Genomic DNA, 17,514 nt, shown 5'->3' on the forward strand with positions numbered 1-17,514 from the left:
TGTTGCTGTTCAGCAGCGCAGCCAGCGCTGCCTCTCTCCCTTGTTGTTGTTCAGCAGCGCAGCCAGCTCTGGCCGCCTCTCTCCTTTGTTGTTGTTCAGCAGCGCAGCCAGTGCCGCCTCTCCCCCTTGTTGCCGCTCGGCAGCGCAGCCAGCTCTGGCCGTCTCTCTCCTCTATTGGTTATCAAGATGGGTATTTCCACACTTATATTTATTCATGAGAACTCTCGAATTAGTGGGCGGTACGCGACAGCGCTGACTGGGATTTCTGGGGATTGCCAGCTCTGCATTTATCCATGAGATGGGAGGGGACGTTGAGAAGCCCCGAAGTCAAGTTAGTGGTAGCCCAGCGTATCGCTCCTATAGGCACACAGCAAGATAGCTCCATACTCTGGGAATCTCGCTTCGCACTCACGCATTAACTGTTAACGGCGATGCTTCGACATGGGCATTGAGGGGATTTATTATGTTTAAATCTGAATATATATATTCTTCCAGACCTTAGAATTTCAAGATTTTCTGACTATCAGAATAGAGTTGATTTGTTCATTGGGTTCTCTGATTTGCTTGTCGGGTTTCATTTTTTTTTATGATTTATCAATCAGGTCTTCCATCATATATCTTCTATAATAATGAGTTCACAGCCCTATCTTAAGGGGCACTCATATTTTGCTAACGTCTGTGCCTAAGAATCTTTACAGCACAGGACAAACATATTTTGAGGAAAACACTTGAACAAGTATGATAATCACCATACACATGGAAAGATCACCTACTAACAAGTGGTGACTCAGGTACTTCGCAGAACTATAGTCCCTAACTACATGATCTTAGCTATTTCATCGAAACATGAAAACATGATTGAGAACTAGGAAATGTTATACCTTAACTTTTGGGCATAAGCATGATTTATATTATCTTTGATGGGATGTGAAAATTTGATATTAACTAGTACGAAGCTACACACCTTCTGCATATATATGTGCCTAGACTTGAAATATAAATTGACTAAGTACATAAAGGGACTTGAAACATAATTTGAATAACTTACTTTGGGACCGTAGTCATGTCAGCGCCGCCACTAGCATCACAAGTAAGGACACCAAGCACAAGTATACACATAACATGTTTAGTTGAATCATGCACATGTTACTAAGGGGGGAGTGGAGTATATACCACCATGTGTGTTTTCTCGAAAAACTTAGCAGGATATTTGAGCCTTAACGGCAACTCAGCCGCGTAGCGGATATTAAAACCTTAAATGGTAACTTAGCCACGATCCAGAACTGTAAGCCTCAGAATATATCTGAGCTTTCTCAGCACAGTCAGGACAGGCTATCTCAGCCTGCGTAACTATCAGCCTCAGAATGTATCTGAGCTTTCTCAGCGCAGTCAGGACAGGCTATCTCAACCTACCCAGCTATCTCAGGTATTTCAGTTATCTCAGCCTGCGCAGCCTTCTCAGTTATTTCAGTTATCTTGGCTGGTGGAACTATCTTAGTTATCGTAGTACAATCAACGCTCAAATTATCAGCATAACTATCTTAGTCATCTCAGCGCAGCCAGTGTGGCTATCTCGGCGTAATCAGTGCCATTGTATCAGCGCAGCCAGTGTGGTTATCTCAGCGCAGTCAGTGCCATTGTATCAGCACAGCCAGTGTGGCTATCTCAGCGCAGTCAGGGCGATTGTATCAGCGCAGCTAGTGTGGCTATCTCAGCGCAATCAGTACGATTATCTCAGCGCAGTCAGTACGATTATATCAGCGCAGCCAGTGCGGATATCTCAGTGCAGTCAGTGTGATTGTCTCGTTTAAGCTACCACAGATTACCTAAGTCAGCTTCGGCGCAGATCGTCTAAAGTTATCTTAACTAAGGCATTAATTGCATGACGAGGGCATTAATTGCAAAAACTAAGGCATTAATTGCACGACGAGAGCATTAATTGCAAAAACGAGGGCATTAATTGCACGACGAGGGCATTAATTGCAAAATCTAGCCCTTTGTGGCATCGCAGGCATTAATTGCAAAACTTAGGCCTTCATGGCAGCGCAGGCCTCAATGTCTATGCTCCGCGCAGAAACATCGTAAGCCGCAAAAGTTAGACTGGGGATGAGCCTTAAGTGGCAATTCAGCCGCTCTGCGGATATTTGAGCCTCAAGTTAGTCATCATTGATGACATCCAAATAATCCAAAGGAAAAATTACTCTCTTTTATCTTGGTTCATTTGCAGCGCTGAAATACTTTGTCTTTATTATTCTTACAAAGATTGACAAGTTCTTATCTAACAAGTGCAGGGAATCGTGTATACTTAATTGACACGGGAGAGCAGCACAACGCTGACTCTATATCACACATCACTGGTTGAACAACGAAGAAGACACGGTTCAACCAGACTAGGGGGAGTAGCTGATGAGGACTAGAATACTCATCTGTAATACCCCGCCCATTTATATTAAGTTTAGAATAATTTTTGAACTTAGATTTAAGATGATTCACGCCGGATTGAGAAAAATAAATTATTTTAATTCCAACAAAAATGATTTACAAAAGCATTTGTAAATTTAGTAATTAAATTTATATGCTTTGCATATTTATTTAATTAAGCATTCAAACATTTTTATGAGTGAGCTTTAATTTTATTTGGGCCTTAAGCTTTTAATTGCTTGAGTTTGAGTATTCGAATAATTCGAGATAATTATTTGAATGAGAACGGTGAACTCGGAAGTGAGATCTGAGTCTGTTACGACGTTTTTGAAATTTTTGACTTTTTGATGATGAATTGTAAAATACTGCTATTTCGTCTTTTTGTCGACTTTCAAAATCTTACGTGCATGTCGTCGAGAAATATTCTTAGTTTTTTGATACGAGTCCAAAAATGAAAGTTTTTATTTTTGGATGACGAGTGAATACTAAATCGGAATTTCTCGATAAACGTGTAGATCTCGTTTATCAGAATTTCGAGAACGAGCTTGCATTTTCTATATTTATATAGAATTACGAGTGTAATGAAATTGAGTAGAGGTTGAGAGGGCGAGTAACGAAGAATGTGGGTAATTAGTCGTTAAAACGAGACGAAACGGGATATTTAACGACTAAGTGGGATAATATCTTAAAAGATCTAACCATACCCCACCAAAACCACCCCCGCAACCGCCCAACTCCCACTCCCTATAAAACTCACGGCTGTTGGCAGCCAACACAACCCACTCACCACCTTTTCTCTTACACACACAAACACCAAGAACACACACCACCATTAAAGCTTTGGTCAAGCTTTTGAGCTCTGATTTGAGCAACGAGGAGAGCGCCGAGCACCTTTTCGATCATAGATTCAAGTAGGTAATAGCTTAACCTACGTTTTGATGGTTTAATTCTCAGTTTTCGTCGACGTTGAAAAAACGTCGATTCTCGACTTTTTTTTCAAACGTTGTCGGATTGATGTGAATTTTTAGTATGTTGTTCTTGGGTAATTATCGAGCATGTTTAATGAAAGAGTTAAGATCGGTTTGAACCGTAGCTAGGGAACCCAGTTGGGCAGCCCGCTTTTGTTCTTCATTGCTCTTCATCCTTCGATTTTCATTTGATTGTTGTAACTTGTTGTTTGTGCTTAGGAGCATGCTAGGATTGTTGTGCTTTAAATTCATAGTCTTCCAAGCATGAAAATAGCATGTTTTTATGAAGATCTTGGCTGCCAAAGTTTGAAGTTCAAGGCTGCCGATTTTTTTTATGAAAGTTTGAGGTTGAAGATGATGCATGTTAAGGGTTTTGATGTGTTTGTGTTCTAGGATGGTTGATGAGCATGATGAAGTTTTGAAGTGTAAATGTTAGATTTTGCATGAACTTAAGGCTGCTGTTCGTGTTCAGTTTCTGGAGTCATGCATTGCATCATGTTTTAATTGGTTATCTAAAACTCCGATTTCAAAAGAAAGACGAGTAAGAATATTGTTGGTGTTCTTAACTCAAGAGAATTGTTTTCAAGTATTTATTCTTTAAATTTTGAAAACCCGGCTAAGTGAATCATAGGATGATGAGCACTACACCATGACTTGAGTTTAGATTAAGAGACCTATTAAGAATAGATTTCTTGTAGGCTTTGAACGTCAGGAGGATTAGCACTGCTATTCCGATTCAGAGTTAAGTTAAACGACAGGCTTTGCCTAAGCAAGTGGGCTTACTTTCCAAATGTATAAAATATGATTGAGTTATTAAGCTCTAAATGTTTCAATGAAATGCAAATTATTTATTCAATGAAATGCAAACTGTTTATCCAATAAAATGTTTATGTGCACTCTGCTCTGTTTAAGGCTCGCCACAACGAATCAATTGAGGTTCTCTTATAGCCAAACACGTTATTTGAGAATTGTGTACACTGTTAGCTGACTCGGTGGGTTGATCTCCATTCGGGCACTAACTAAGAGGCGTTATAAGGGTGCTTGCTGGATGTGTTCCAAAGCATATAATGTAAGGGCCTGCCTGGGTAGTGTCTCGAGGTCAATTCAACTTGTCTGAGTTACGTCCTCAGGGCAAGTGCAATGGGAGAAATGAATCCGTCGGTGGCTAAAAGGTCCGGGATCACAGCGAGTAACAGAAAGGGAGTGTGACATGTGCGCACAAATGAAAATTATTTTAACATGTTTAGAAGTTATTTAAAACCTTCTAAGTCATGTCAAGTATGATTGGATAAACTGTCTTTAAGAAAAAAATATGAAACGTTTATGAAAATGCATGCCCACTGAGTACTTTAGTACTTAGCCCAAAAATACTTTCAAATGTTTTCAGGTTGGCTGGCTGGTGCTGACGGGGCGGAGCTGAGGCTAGGGTTCAACTTCCTATTAAGACTTCCGCTGTAGCACTCAATAATATCTAGTCTTTTGTTTTCCCTAACTTAAGGCTTTCATATTAAATTTCAAATGATATCCCTGATTAAGTTTAGACTCTAAACTCCTAGATTTATTCTAATGAATGTTGGTTGTCAGAAGCATGAAACAAAGCTTGTGATCCAAAGGGGACTAGCCCGACTTGTCTTATTCGGGTTTTAACAAGGTTGTTCCTTGTTTATTTCTATGAATTAGTTTCACCTCAATTATATTTATTCATTCAAGAATTGGGGTGTGACATCATCAGCGTTGTGCTTGGCAATACAAGAACATCTTACTTGATTACTATTATTGTTATTATTATCACAGGAACTAATGAACGCAGGTCTAACTAAAAAGACTTGCTAACAAATGAATACGAAGAGTTAATCAGCCTTGACCAAAGTGCAGAGCTGCTGCCTTGCTAGAGTGCAACACCACTAGCGCAGACCAGAGCAGCGCAGCAGAGGCGGAACAGAACGGGAAGGAGGGGGGGAGCTCAAAGGCGCCGGAACACAGAGGGCAGAGGAGATGGAGCTGGGAAGGTGGCGGATCCCTAATTTCCGACGAGCCCTAATTTTTGAAAAAAAAAACAGACGAGAGGCGGAACAGAGGGGGAAGGGGGAGGAGCTCAAAGGCACCGGAACACATAGGGCAGAGGAGATGAAGCTCCAAACGGAGGGGAAAGGGGAGGTCAGAGGAGATGGAGCTCCAACCGGAAGGGGAGGGGGGAGGCGGCGGGTAGAGAGGAGCCGAGTGGTGTTGGTAGGGTTGGATTTCTGTCTAATAAAAGGGTGATTGTTTTAGTGGGTTAATTAAATAATTAACAATTAATTAGTCCCTAAAATTTTCCTCAAAATGAAATGGGACAAGATTATTGGGACAAACCAAAAAGAAAAGTGTGACAAGATTATTGGGACGAAGAAAGTAGAAACAATGTCGTTTCAAGTCCTCAAAGGGGAATATTTTGATTTTTTTTTTTTTTTGAAATACACCTTAGATTCATTCCATATAGCTTAATATATCTTGAAAGTCAATGGTGGATATCCAATATTTCACGTCAATCTCAGGACACAAGAAAATTTTAATAGAATACAAATAATATTTTTTTTGGTAGATTGGGCATTATTTTGTTAATATCTTTAGATTGGAGCATTTTTTAAAATTCACTAAAACAATAAGACATTAGCCCATTTATTTTTTAGTCTTCGAAGAGAATTAAAAGAATATTGGAAAAAAGAAGTAGGAATCGAATAAAATAAAGAAGAAAATGATAGTAGAAGAAGAATCAAGAAACGGATGGAAGCTGTTGCTGCACTTGAAGGTTTTCAAGCTTGTGTGGAGCAGGGATACGATGATATTATTCTCGAAACTGATTGCCAGACGCTTTTTTGGCGTCTCATCAAACAAGTCTCGGATCCTTCTTACATTGGCGACTCAACCGCAAAGATCCTCTCCCTCTCAGCCACTCTCCGCAGGTGCGACTTCAGCTGGACTCCTCGCCAAGGCAACTTCATGGCCCATCGCCTTGCCAATTTCGCGCTCTCTTCTTGTGTTTCTCCTACTTTTAGTGTGGTTTTACCTCATGTTTTCAACTCTTTTGTGGTTGAGTAATGAAGTTCTCTGCTTTCTCTCAAAAAAAAAAAAAAAAAAAACAGAGAAACGGATGGAAGATTTTCAATCATTACATAATATAAGTAGATGGGCAGGGTGGGGCGGTGTGCGGAGCCCTGGTCCTCACAAATACTCCTACGATCTCCGGTACAGGAGTTCCCCTCAAAAACAAATTCCAAAATTTCCATCTATATACATCGCAATCGCAATTCACTACCAAATCAAACAGTTTATTCCCACTCAAATGCTCACACACTGTCTCCATTATGTGAGGTTCGATCCGACTCTGATACCATATTGATTATTAAAAGACAAGGTAATCTAACTATGTGCATCCATCTACACACCTTTCCCTATTCATTTCCACGTGACACACCAAATAAAAATCACAGTGGTCGTATACTGTACATAACTATGAACAATTTTCTACCAACACAACAATATAAGGAAGGCGGGATGGGATCGTCACCTGGGTGCAACGGAAGGAATGGCACCACTGATTAGGTCACGGCCGGTGACATTTTCAGAAGCATAGGATGTGGTCACGAAAGACGATGAAGAGGGTGGAGTCATCACCTCCTTTCCTGGGTAACTCATAGGGGACTCGGTTATAATCTCGGTATCTTTCTCTGGCATCATCATCCATATGTTCTCCAATTCCCTCACCACTTGAGCCATTGAAGGCCGCTCGTCTGGATCATCTTTGCAGCACTTGAGAGCCAGATTTATGAACTTTTGGACACACTCAGAAGGATAAGATCCCATCCGTTCATCGATAACAGAGAATATTATGCCAGAGTTATATGCAATGTTGACCTGAAGCAGATGAGATATTGCATTGATATACTGATAGAGAAATGAAAAGCAAAAAAGTACTGCTCAGAATGCTCTGCCTCAAAATATGAGAAAAGGTCGAGATGAAAGGAAATAATACCTCCCTGACGATGTTTTTCCCATGGGAGATAGGGCGCATTCCAGTTAGCAGCTCCAAAAATACAACACCAAGGCTATAAACATCGCTTTTGTCTGTTAGCTTATGAGTTAGGAAGTACTCCGGATCAAGGTATCCCTGCATTAACCAGAAGTAAAGGTCACTTTCTACATTCGCACCCAGAAAGCAGAAAATGGATACTACTATTTCTATTGAGTCTCACCGGGGTTCCCTTGACCACTGTAGATATATGACTAGGGACATTGCCTTCGAATTCTGGCACTGGAGCTAGCTTTGACAGTCCGAAATCAGCAACCTTTGCAGTATACTTAGAGTCAATCAATATGTTGGTTGACTTGATATCCCGATGAAATATTGGAGGATTGGCTTCGGTGTGAAGGTAAAGGATGCCTCTGCCCGCATCTAATGCTGTTCTTACCCTCATAGCAAAATTCAGAGGCACTTTAAATTTGCCTGTAGTTATCATAAATATAATATAATTAATTCTATGGTGCAATATAATAATCTTTTAATATCAATATTATCATATCCATACAATAATGGTATAATCAACACATGAAAAAAACATTAAGAGTTCGATTTTTCTCTCTTCCCTCGGAACAGTTCATGACCTCTACAGTCAAAAGAAGAATGGACAAGTAATATATCAAATTGAAGATTCCACAACAAAGAACGTAAATTTCTAGTCAAATAGTTATAGTCGTATAATGCCAATGTTTTTGCCTTCTTCTAATGGTACTGTGGTATACATGTTTTTCAACGCAGTCACGCATCCGGTACGGAAGTGCTTGAAATTTTAGTTTCTTGCCATACCATAATAAACAAAAGTTAAGAAGGTTGCTGTCAAAAAGTTACCAGATAGATGGTCCCTCAGTGTGCCGTTAGACACGAATTCATAAGCCAACATCTGCATCAGGAAATTTATAGGTAACATGAGCATCAACTACCTGGCAAGAGTTGTAAGAAGTTGCAGCACAAATAAACTAGGTTGCAGCACATTATCCATACCCTTTTGGTTTTCATAATAAATAACATGGTTCTGTATTTACTTCAGTATTGAAGCCCATATATACAGCATACCCAAGGTCTTCAAATCCACCAATTTACCAATTTAGCCCTCTAATCTCCCTTGTTCAATCCACAATGCATGAATCATTGCATAGGGAGCCAGTGGGTTATTATTTGATGTATGTTATAATAGCAGAATGAGAGAGATACATTTTGAACCTCAGAGAAAAAGATACTCTTAAGTCATTTATACAAAATATGCTTATCATTCACTTGTATTATAGAAGAAAATCAACAGAGCGACCTATTATTATCTGATCTACAAGTTTGACGGTGCTATCTTTGATAACTAACTGTATAACGGTTAAAATATGGAACAGTAGAGATACCTGTTCACCTTCGTCGTCGCAATATCCAGTCAGTGACACCAAGTTTCTATGATGTAATCTTGAGAGCAATTCTATTTCTGTAAGAAACTCGTTTTCACCCTGAAGTGATCCCTCTTGAGCACGCTTTACAGCAATAACTTTTCCATCAGCAAGAACACCTCTATAAACCTTTCCATAACCTCCCTCCCCTACCAGACTAGAGAAATCAAAATTATTTGTGGCCTGTGCCATTTCACTGTAACTGAAATCCTTCACACCATCGATTTTGATAGAGCTCCTTGATACTGCAATAGAATGTTACACGTAAGGCATTAAATATAAGTCGTGAAATAATTAAGTACTGCTCCTCCAATTAAAGCTTAGACTCCATAATTAAGGACAAAAGTGGATTCCAACTTGGATAATGCAATCCTTTACATAGAAAAAATATTAGAAAATGGACTTTCTTGATTGTTTGAAGCATACAACTAAAACTTCCTTCACATTCGATGCATTTTTAAGAATACAAACACGTACATTGTTCATACAGGATTCAGAGTTTAGCCAATCATAATACTGCGTACAAACTTAAGGATGCCAACCAGTTGCAAACTTTTAATTTTTTGCTTTTAGTTTGAGCACATATCACGACTTTGAATATACTTCTCAACATGAAACTAACATAGAAGCTAAAATCCAATTTAAGCATTAAATTGACAACTATCCTCATTAAGTCAACAGCTTCGATAATCATTGTGCATTACATAAGGTAGCATGTCAAATGTGTTGTTAAGAAAAATAAAAACAGCAACTTAAGTTACTTACATAAACGTTTCCCTGATAGTTGGTGATGTTTATGGATACGTCTTCTCAAGATAAGAAGAGAAACAAATGCAGATAGAATGACTGATCCAGCTATAGTTCCCACTATAATACCTGCTAGTGCTCCCTTGCTTATGCCTGACGATGAAGGTGGGAGGAATTCTGTAACAGAGCAGCTTCACATGAGTGCAGTCTCATAATTAAAAATATTTTTCCTGAGTGATTGATTACAAATTCATAAGAGTAAAGCTTTTTGTCTAGTTAAGGCATGTAATATCAAATAAAGTGTTTATCTTGACATCTATGATAACTTATAAAGAAGACAATAACCTTCATAAGCATCTGAAAGTGTAAAATTGAGAAACTCAAAAGGCCCAAAGACATGGTTATCTTTGATCCTCCAACCGCTAAACAAGTCCCGTATCCGCAGTACCTCACTCTCGTTAATTAATTGCAAGCTATTATTTGTGTACGTTGGAAAAATTTTAAGATGCATTCTGAGACGAGGCCCCTTCTGCCATATAGCAGAATTGACGTCAAGCTGATGTATATTCAACCCAAGCCCAGAACTTAGTTCTTCCTCAAATGCGTTGAAGTAAGGAAGAAAATCGAAGAACCCTGGGCTCTTCAAGCGATATCCAATATACAGTGGCGCAGCACAAAAACAAGGCATGCCAGGAGATGCTGGGGCATACTCATAAGGAGGTTCACATAACTGAGGAGAACAATCATTGACCTTTGTGATATTCAATGAGTTACTTAGATCTTCTTCATTAGGCCTACAAAATTGAACGAGGGTCCTATTGGAGCATAGTGAATTTCCCTGGAGCCTGGATTTGTTGTATAGCACAAACATATTCAGCTATCAGGAATACCAACTTAAAACACTCGAAAACTGTTATAACTGAAAGCTATATAAATGACGAACCCGATGGTGACGTTAGGAGGGGTGAGAAGACTCCCTGAAATATTTGAAAACTCATTGTTTGTAAAATCTCTGCAACATCAAGAAGTGCAAATTGACTCATTAAAATTTATGAACTGTTTTTCAGTGTCGACTTCATTTGAATATCTCATATTCATCATGATATTTGAAAAAGAAAATTCCTATTTGATGATAAGTTCGATAATGATTTCAAATACATGGTAGGGGATATTAAAAGTAAGGAAGAATTTCTTTACTCAGGCCTTACAGTATAAGTCTCTCAGATGCATTCAGAATCCTGTTATGCCAAATGCTGGATGGAACAGAACCACTTAAGAAATTATTTGCAAGGGACCTGCATCACAAAGGAGAGGTGAGATTTACTCAGATCATCACATTAGGAACTAGAACTGACATTGACGAATCAAGGATCTCAGTGGACTTCTAAAAATTAACTTGAGCCCAGAGACATTAGGAGTAGATTCTATTATATCTTGACATAAATCTGAGAAGTGATGATCCTCACAATTTCTGTAAGAGAGGAAGCTCGGAAAAGCTTCCAGGAATGATTCCATTGAGAGTATTGTTAGAGAGATCACTACACAGAAAGCAAAACATTAGTCCCAGGAGAGCGAAACTTATTATGTTTTTTAAGGTAAATCCATATTAACACAGTTTCAAAGCATTAAACAATTTAAGAAGTTTCTTACATGACTGTAATATTCCGAGAAAGTGCACCTGTTGGTATAGATCCATTAAGTTGGTTCAGGCTCAAATCTCTAGAATCAAAAGAGCCACTTGAATTAAAATACAAGATAAGTTGGAGAATTGAAGCATGCTAGCTAACAACCTGAAAATTGTATCAGACAAAGGAAAATGTGGATCCTCTTCCAATATGTCTGTCGGAAAGGATGATTAAGAACTTGGATAGAAAGTGAACATATTTTAATAATTTTTACTTACATGTAAGCAACATTAGGCATATTGCTCCAATTAGGAATATCCCCATGCAAACTGCAGTTCCTTAAACTCCTGATTCAGCCAACAAAACCCTGACTATTACCAATATATATTGAAGAAACCCGCAATTTCTGTATTACTCTGGAAGATCAATGCTTTTAGAAAACGGAGAACAGATCATCGAGATCATTCGATACCATTAATTATATTATAGAACAGGAAAAATTTCAAACATGAGCAGGAACTGGTTTATGTAACGACAAGCCATGTATTAATTAGAATACAAGAGTAATATGACATTGCCTCAACTTACAACTTCAACAAGCTAGTCATGTTGCCATACGAAGAAGGTATTGTACTTCCACTAAAGTGGTTGTTGTCAAGTTGACTGGAAAAAGCGGGCAAAAAAAAGATCAGAACAAGAAGCATATTAGTTATGATTTATGAAAGAATATATATATTTTCTAATCGATATGAAGGGATTAAGAAATCAGGAATATATGTCTATGGCTTTCTATGCTGAGTGAACATTACATATTACTGATATATTATTATTATTATGTTATGACCAGCTAGATCGTGCGATAATGTCATCAATGTAGAAAGGTGTGGATATCACTAATTTAGTGCAGCTCTCCAACATTAGGTATACACTGATACTAGATTCTACACGTCAAAGGAAAAGCCTTGAGAATAGATACAGTAATAAGTATATCAAAACTTCGGTGGTAACATTTTACTTGAACTATTTTGGATGATGAAGTTAGCTGAACACGGATCATGTCAAGTTATCAACCAGACATCACTAAGAAAGCAAAAACCAAGTTTCAAAATTTATAATTCTAATGTTTCATACATCATTGTCATAACTCTCTAAAAATAACCATTGTACTTGAAACTTCAACAGCACTAGCATTTTTGAAGTTTAGAGTTTCTATATTGGAGGACAATATTAGTGGAACTTCAGTTTCGTCATAGGAAGGCAAGGCACATTGAAAAACATTAGACATATAAGAATTCAGTTATGTATTGTAATGAATAAGAAAAAAATACAATTTTCATTTCAAAGTATAGTAACATTTCCAACTTCCAAGTGTAAATAATCACAGATGCTAATCAAGTAATATCAACAGACGAATAAGTGACTATATCACCTAGATTCTCTACACCACCAAAGAGTAACTATAATGGAAAACTGTAGTATGTTCAGACCGAACACCTCTAATGAGTTTGTGATGGCTTACAGTATTAGAAGATGTGTAATTTCAGATAATTCTGGGGGCAGATATCCTGATAAGTTGTTATTATCAAGCAACCTGTGGTAAACTCAAGTCAGTAGATTAGATGAGATGCTAGACGTACCAAGGAAGTGGCAATAGATTCCAACTTACAAATGAAGAAGAATTGGAAGTTGAGACAGCTCCGGTGGTATTGGTCCACTGAGTGAGTTATTGTTCATGTGGCTGATGAGAAGATAGTTAGATTGTAAGGCCAGAAACCACATTAGTTTTGTCTGACAAAGATAAACAATTTCAGAAATTGATATAATCAGAAAGGGCCCCATAAAATTTGCAAAAAGAGAATATTTACATGTGTCTTGCTTTGCTCAAGTTGGCAAATGACAGTGGTATAGGTCCAGATATTCGATTCTCGTCAACTTGTATCCTGTTCAAGTTCGATAGTTTACCAAGCTCTTCAGGCAAGGAACCAGTTAACTGATTTCCACTAAGAAGCCTGAAAACAAAGAAAGGAAAACACAGTAAGAATGCATAAGTGCACATTTTCTTGAAAGACCAATTATTCATTATACTTGAGAGAATAGAAGAACCAAGTAAAGATGAAAAATCACTCGACAATCTGGATTATGAAACACACACGTTATTTTGGTAGCTATGAATGTGCTGTGTTTTCTGTGTATATACACATATATGTATGTACATGCATTATGCTTATAAGATGGCCATATATTAGTCTAGAAAAAAGTAAAACAGATTGCATGTTGAGAAAAAATAAAAAAACAAGGCAAGAGCATTGACCGGAGAACCAAAGATCAACTTCTACTCACAGCAATTCCAAAGATGTGATGTTGCCTATCTCCTTTGGTATTGTCCCACTAATATTGTTCCACATAAAATCCCTACCAGATCAATAGACAGGAATTCATCATGAGAGCTAGAAGAAATATGCCACAGCCTGTTACAGAATACGATACAGAATATGGTGCTCGGTACTCACAGTATCTTCATACTAGAGAAACGGCCAAGCTCTGGAGATAAAGTTCCTGAAAGATTCTTATCTAGCAACAACCTGTTTTTGAAGCGAAAATGTAGAAGTCATCATTCGTATTTCAATATAAAGCCAAATGCACACAGGAAGGTCTAAAGATATGAACAATCAACTATGCTAAAAAAGGATTACATACAAGGTACCTTCTACAGTTTTTTATTTTATTTTATGGGTGCTCTCTAGATGCATTATTATTATTTTTTTTTTGGCGAGAAACAAAAACATTTTTTACTAGGTTAGAAGAGAGAGAAGATACAACATAGATACACTGATACAGTGGACGACACATTGACCCCCAAAAACAAACAAAAATGTGAACTTAGTTGATCACACTAGTAGGTTTAGTGTTGCGATATGTTTATCAATATACCATTTTCAGAATGTGTAGCTGTCGTTTTTTCTGTGTGAAGTAATATCTACATACTGTAGCAACTGGGTTGGTCATTTGTCCACATGGCACCAGAATAATGTCACGCTAAACAGTTCAGTATGAAGTCAAATACGATCTAAGTACTAAATAGAAATCTAGTCATTCAGTCAAAGATTACCATGTGCTATATTTGTTTCATTTTCCCAGTTTCGTTTCTTCTCCCAAAACAAAACCAAACACAAATGACATCTTTCAAGGCATTGCTTTTACGATGCAATCACGCTTTGTAGAAAGATCACATTAGCTCAAATCTCCTAAATCATACAAAACAAAAACACTAACATAGCCCTACATCATGAAAATATTTGTGCAGTTAGAAACACCTGATATTTAGAGTTCAATGTCTCTAGCACCACTCCTAGTCTGTCCATAATCGGTTCATCATCATCTTGGTAACAGCTAGAACCAAGTAACATATCCATTTGGGAAGGATAAAAAGTTGAAGCTAAATATATACTTAAAATATGAAGCATATGTGTATGAGACTATGAGAGCACATTTTCTCCTACTACATGGAAACATGAAAAAGAAGAATTGCATTTGGAAGAAATTTATGCTTGAGACAGAAATCATACAATTCTGTAATATGCAGATAACCATCAGTAGGTGTTAAATTATGGCAGATAACACCCGTCCAATTTGTAGTGCATGGATCCCCTCTGTTCCAGTTGCGAAGATTTCTATACGGATCAGTGAAACTGTTCTTGATGGATTGCAATGCATTGACTGTAGATATTGAGTTTTAATGTTGATACAGTTATTGCTAAACTGAGTAAGAATCACAGTCAATCAAGGAACAAACCTAAACTTAAAAACTGGCACAGACAAATACACTTACACCTCAGTCATCTTCAAGCACTATCATGGAAAATCGGAATAGTCTGAAGCAAACTTCCACATTTATATTTTAGGAGTTTACAGTTAACAATCTATAGCAATTGAGATGAAAGTTTCAAACTTGGTGCATTGCTACACTAGGGTGTGCTTAGAGTTCACTATTTTAGTCCATATAAACTTGCCCATGATTATCATATGATCCCTATATCTCTATTTGTTGCATAACTTACATGCCCAATGTTTCTTTCTTTTCTCCTTTCTTCTGCCTTGTCACATTGAGAGACAAAAGATGCTATTTGAGGTCTCATTGCAAGAATTAGTCGAGAACTAAGTAAGTATGGGTCACTTTCAAGTTTCAACTAGTAAGTCTACTACCCAGATCATGTTAAACACCTAAGAAAAGCACATTGACTAGAAACAGAGGAAACGAAAATTCATTTAAACTTGGGCAAAACAAGTGTAAAATAAACTTTTAGAGGATTCCACAAAACCAAAGCGAAACGGTCAACTAGACTTGAAGAGGGAAATCAAGGTAGAATCGATTACCTTCTTCCTGAGGCGTCCTTTGGGTGTTTGCGATGATAGGCACGGACGCCAAGCACAAAAATACAATCACAATCCTCCCAAACTTTGCATACCCAAAAGTCACCACCATCTCAAGCTGCTGCAAATAATTTCTAATACTTAAATCCCTACCTGATAACAATAATCAATGGAAGAATAGAATCACTCTCCATCAGAAATAGTCTTCAACAATTTGGACATCGTGAATGCATACCTTTTTCTCTAAACACATAGAAGTAGCTAGCAATACAATCAGCAATAAAGACACGGACATTCCAAGAGCAGCAATCCGAATTTCAAGATAGCTTAATCAAACAAGGCAGAATGAAACAAATCAGGAAGACGAATGGCAAATTGCAAGAGCAGTCAGAATGCAGAAAACTCGGAACGAGTTGACTCATTCACCATTGTCCGCGCCGTGTGCAAATGAACAAACGCGACGGATTGCGACGGTAGCAACTACTTCTTCTAAATTCTTCGTTCAATGTGAAAACGTTGAAATGTATGCACGAACAACTGACATCATTTCTAATACTTTACTAAATTTATTGACACAGATTTTTTTAATTGAGAGTTTGGAAGAAGAGGTGAAGCTGCTGTGGTTGCTCAACGACGTTTTAACTCTTGCATGATATCATCATTTTCATGGGTTGGATAAAGTTCGCTATTGGCGATCCACCGCCGTAATTAGCAAGCTGCTGCTTCTTCACACTATAACTTGCCAAGTGTTCCATATTTAACTGCATATTCTGGCCAAAATTATGTACCCATCTTTTATTACATGGGTCCAAATATTATCCTGTATGTTTAAACAATTATCCACTAGTATAAATTTTAGATAAAAAGAATATAATTATAGGTGGCATATACCCTTTCAAGAAAAGTGTAGGCTGCATATATAAAATGAGTAGTGATAAATTAACATAATATGTATATATATATATAATTGGGGTAAATTTGTCAATTTATAATCAAATAAAAAAATCGATAATTACTATGTTTTCATGCAATTAGCATTTTAAATAATTAGTCTTAGCAATAATTAAAGAAAAGATATGTTCAAATTTTAAAATTTAATTTTATAATATTCTACTTATAATAGAACATTCTTCTTCTTTTTTTTTTTTGAAAGGGAAACAAAGATCTATATTAAATCACGAAGAGCAATATGAGAAAGCCAAGCTGGAAAGCTTGACTTTCAGATCATTACACCTAAATAAGAAGCGGCATAATTTGCCAAACAATGAGCAGCCCGATTGGTTTCCCGACGAACATGACAGAAATCCAACACAATATTCTCCTTAGCCTTAGCAAAAAACTCAGAAAGATCATCGCACAAAGCATCCCTGCCCTTTAAATCCTCGTACACCACATGAACGACCAAGAGAGAGTCGGTGTAAACCAACAACGGCCCGAAGCCATTCTCCAAACAAAAACCAATACCAAGCATCATCGCGTGAAGTTCACCCCATCTTCTTTTATATAACTAGATTTGTCTTTCGTGCAATGCACGACAATAATTATTAAATTAAGTTAATAATAAATTATATACCACAATTATATAGGTTGAATTAAAGCATATTTTAAACTTTCAAAAGTATATATCATAAGAAATTTAAGTATGAAACATATAATCATATCACGAAATATAGAAATACACTAAATAAGATTTTTTTTTTCTGAATAAAATGAATTCAATATTACAACTACATCTAAATAAGAGTGAATTTTTAAAATGGCCACTTTCATATTGTAAAAATAAAAAATGTCCACTAAAATAAAAAACTTAAAAAATGTCCACTGTTACCAAAATACCCTTCACATTAAAAATTAAAAAAAATGTCCACTTTACATCACCCCTTTTAAAAATCCCGTAATTCACAACCAGTGTGAAT

General features: G+C 37.3%; 1 protein-coding gene across 8 annotated transcripts; it reads right to left on the minus strand.

Annotated features, from left to right (window-relative positions):
• Positions 1–6,676: 6,676 nt before the first annotated feature.
• Positions 6,677–16,322, minus strand: LOC131006611 (probable LRR receptor-like serine/threonine-protein kinase At1g06840). 8 transcript variants are annotated; one of them, XM_057933789.1, is made up of 22 exons: positions 16,025–16,322; positions 15,834–15,924; positions 15,602–15,716; positions 14,794–14,944; positions 13,738–13,809; positions 13,568–13,639; positions 13,093–13,236; positions 12,894–12,965; positions 12,747–12,818; positions 11,816–11,890; positions 11,506–11,574; positions 11,253–11,321; positions 11,069–11,140; positions 10,811–10,897; positions 10,546–10,614; positions 9,948–10,447; positions 9,621–9,779; positions 8,817–9,100; positions 8,275–8,326; positions 7,622–7,872; positions 7,402–7,536; positions 6,677–7,283 (listed from the first exon to the last, which is right to left on the minus strand). In XM_057933789.1, the coding sequence occupies exons 2-22, from the start codon at positions 15,891–15,893 to the stop codon at positions 6,933–6,935; spliced, it is 2,931 nt and encodes a 976-aa protein (XP_057789772.1). In that variant the 5' UTR covers positions 15,894–15,924; positions 16,025–16,322; the 3' UTR covers positions 6,677–6,932. The 8 variants fall into 8 exon arrangements, with proteins under 8 accessions (XP_057789772.1, XP_057789770.1, XP_057789774.1 ...); XM_057933787.1 differs by having other exon boundaries at positions 15,602–15,719; positions 16,025–16,315; XM_057933791.1 differs by having other exon boundaries at positions 15,602–15,751; positions 16,025–16,314.
• Positions 16,323–17,514: the final 1,192 nt, after the last annotated feature.

The sequence above is a fragment of the Salvia miltiorrhiza genome, chromosome 1 (assembly GCF_028751815.1).
Source record: "Salvia miltiorrhiza cultivar Shanhuang (shh) chromosome 1, IMPLAD_Smil_shh, whole genome shotgun sequence".
Classification (NCBI taxonomy): Eukaryota; Viridiplantae; Streptophyta; class Magnoliopsida; order Lamiales; family Lamiaceae; genus Salvia; species Salvia miltiorrhiza.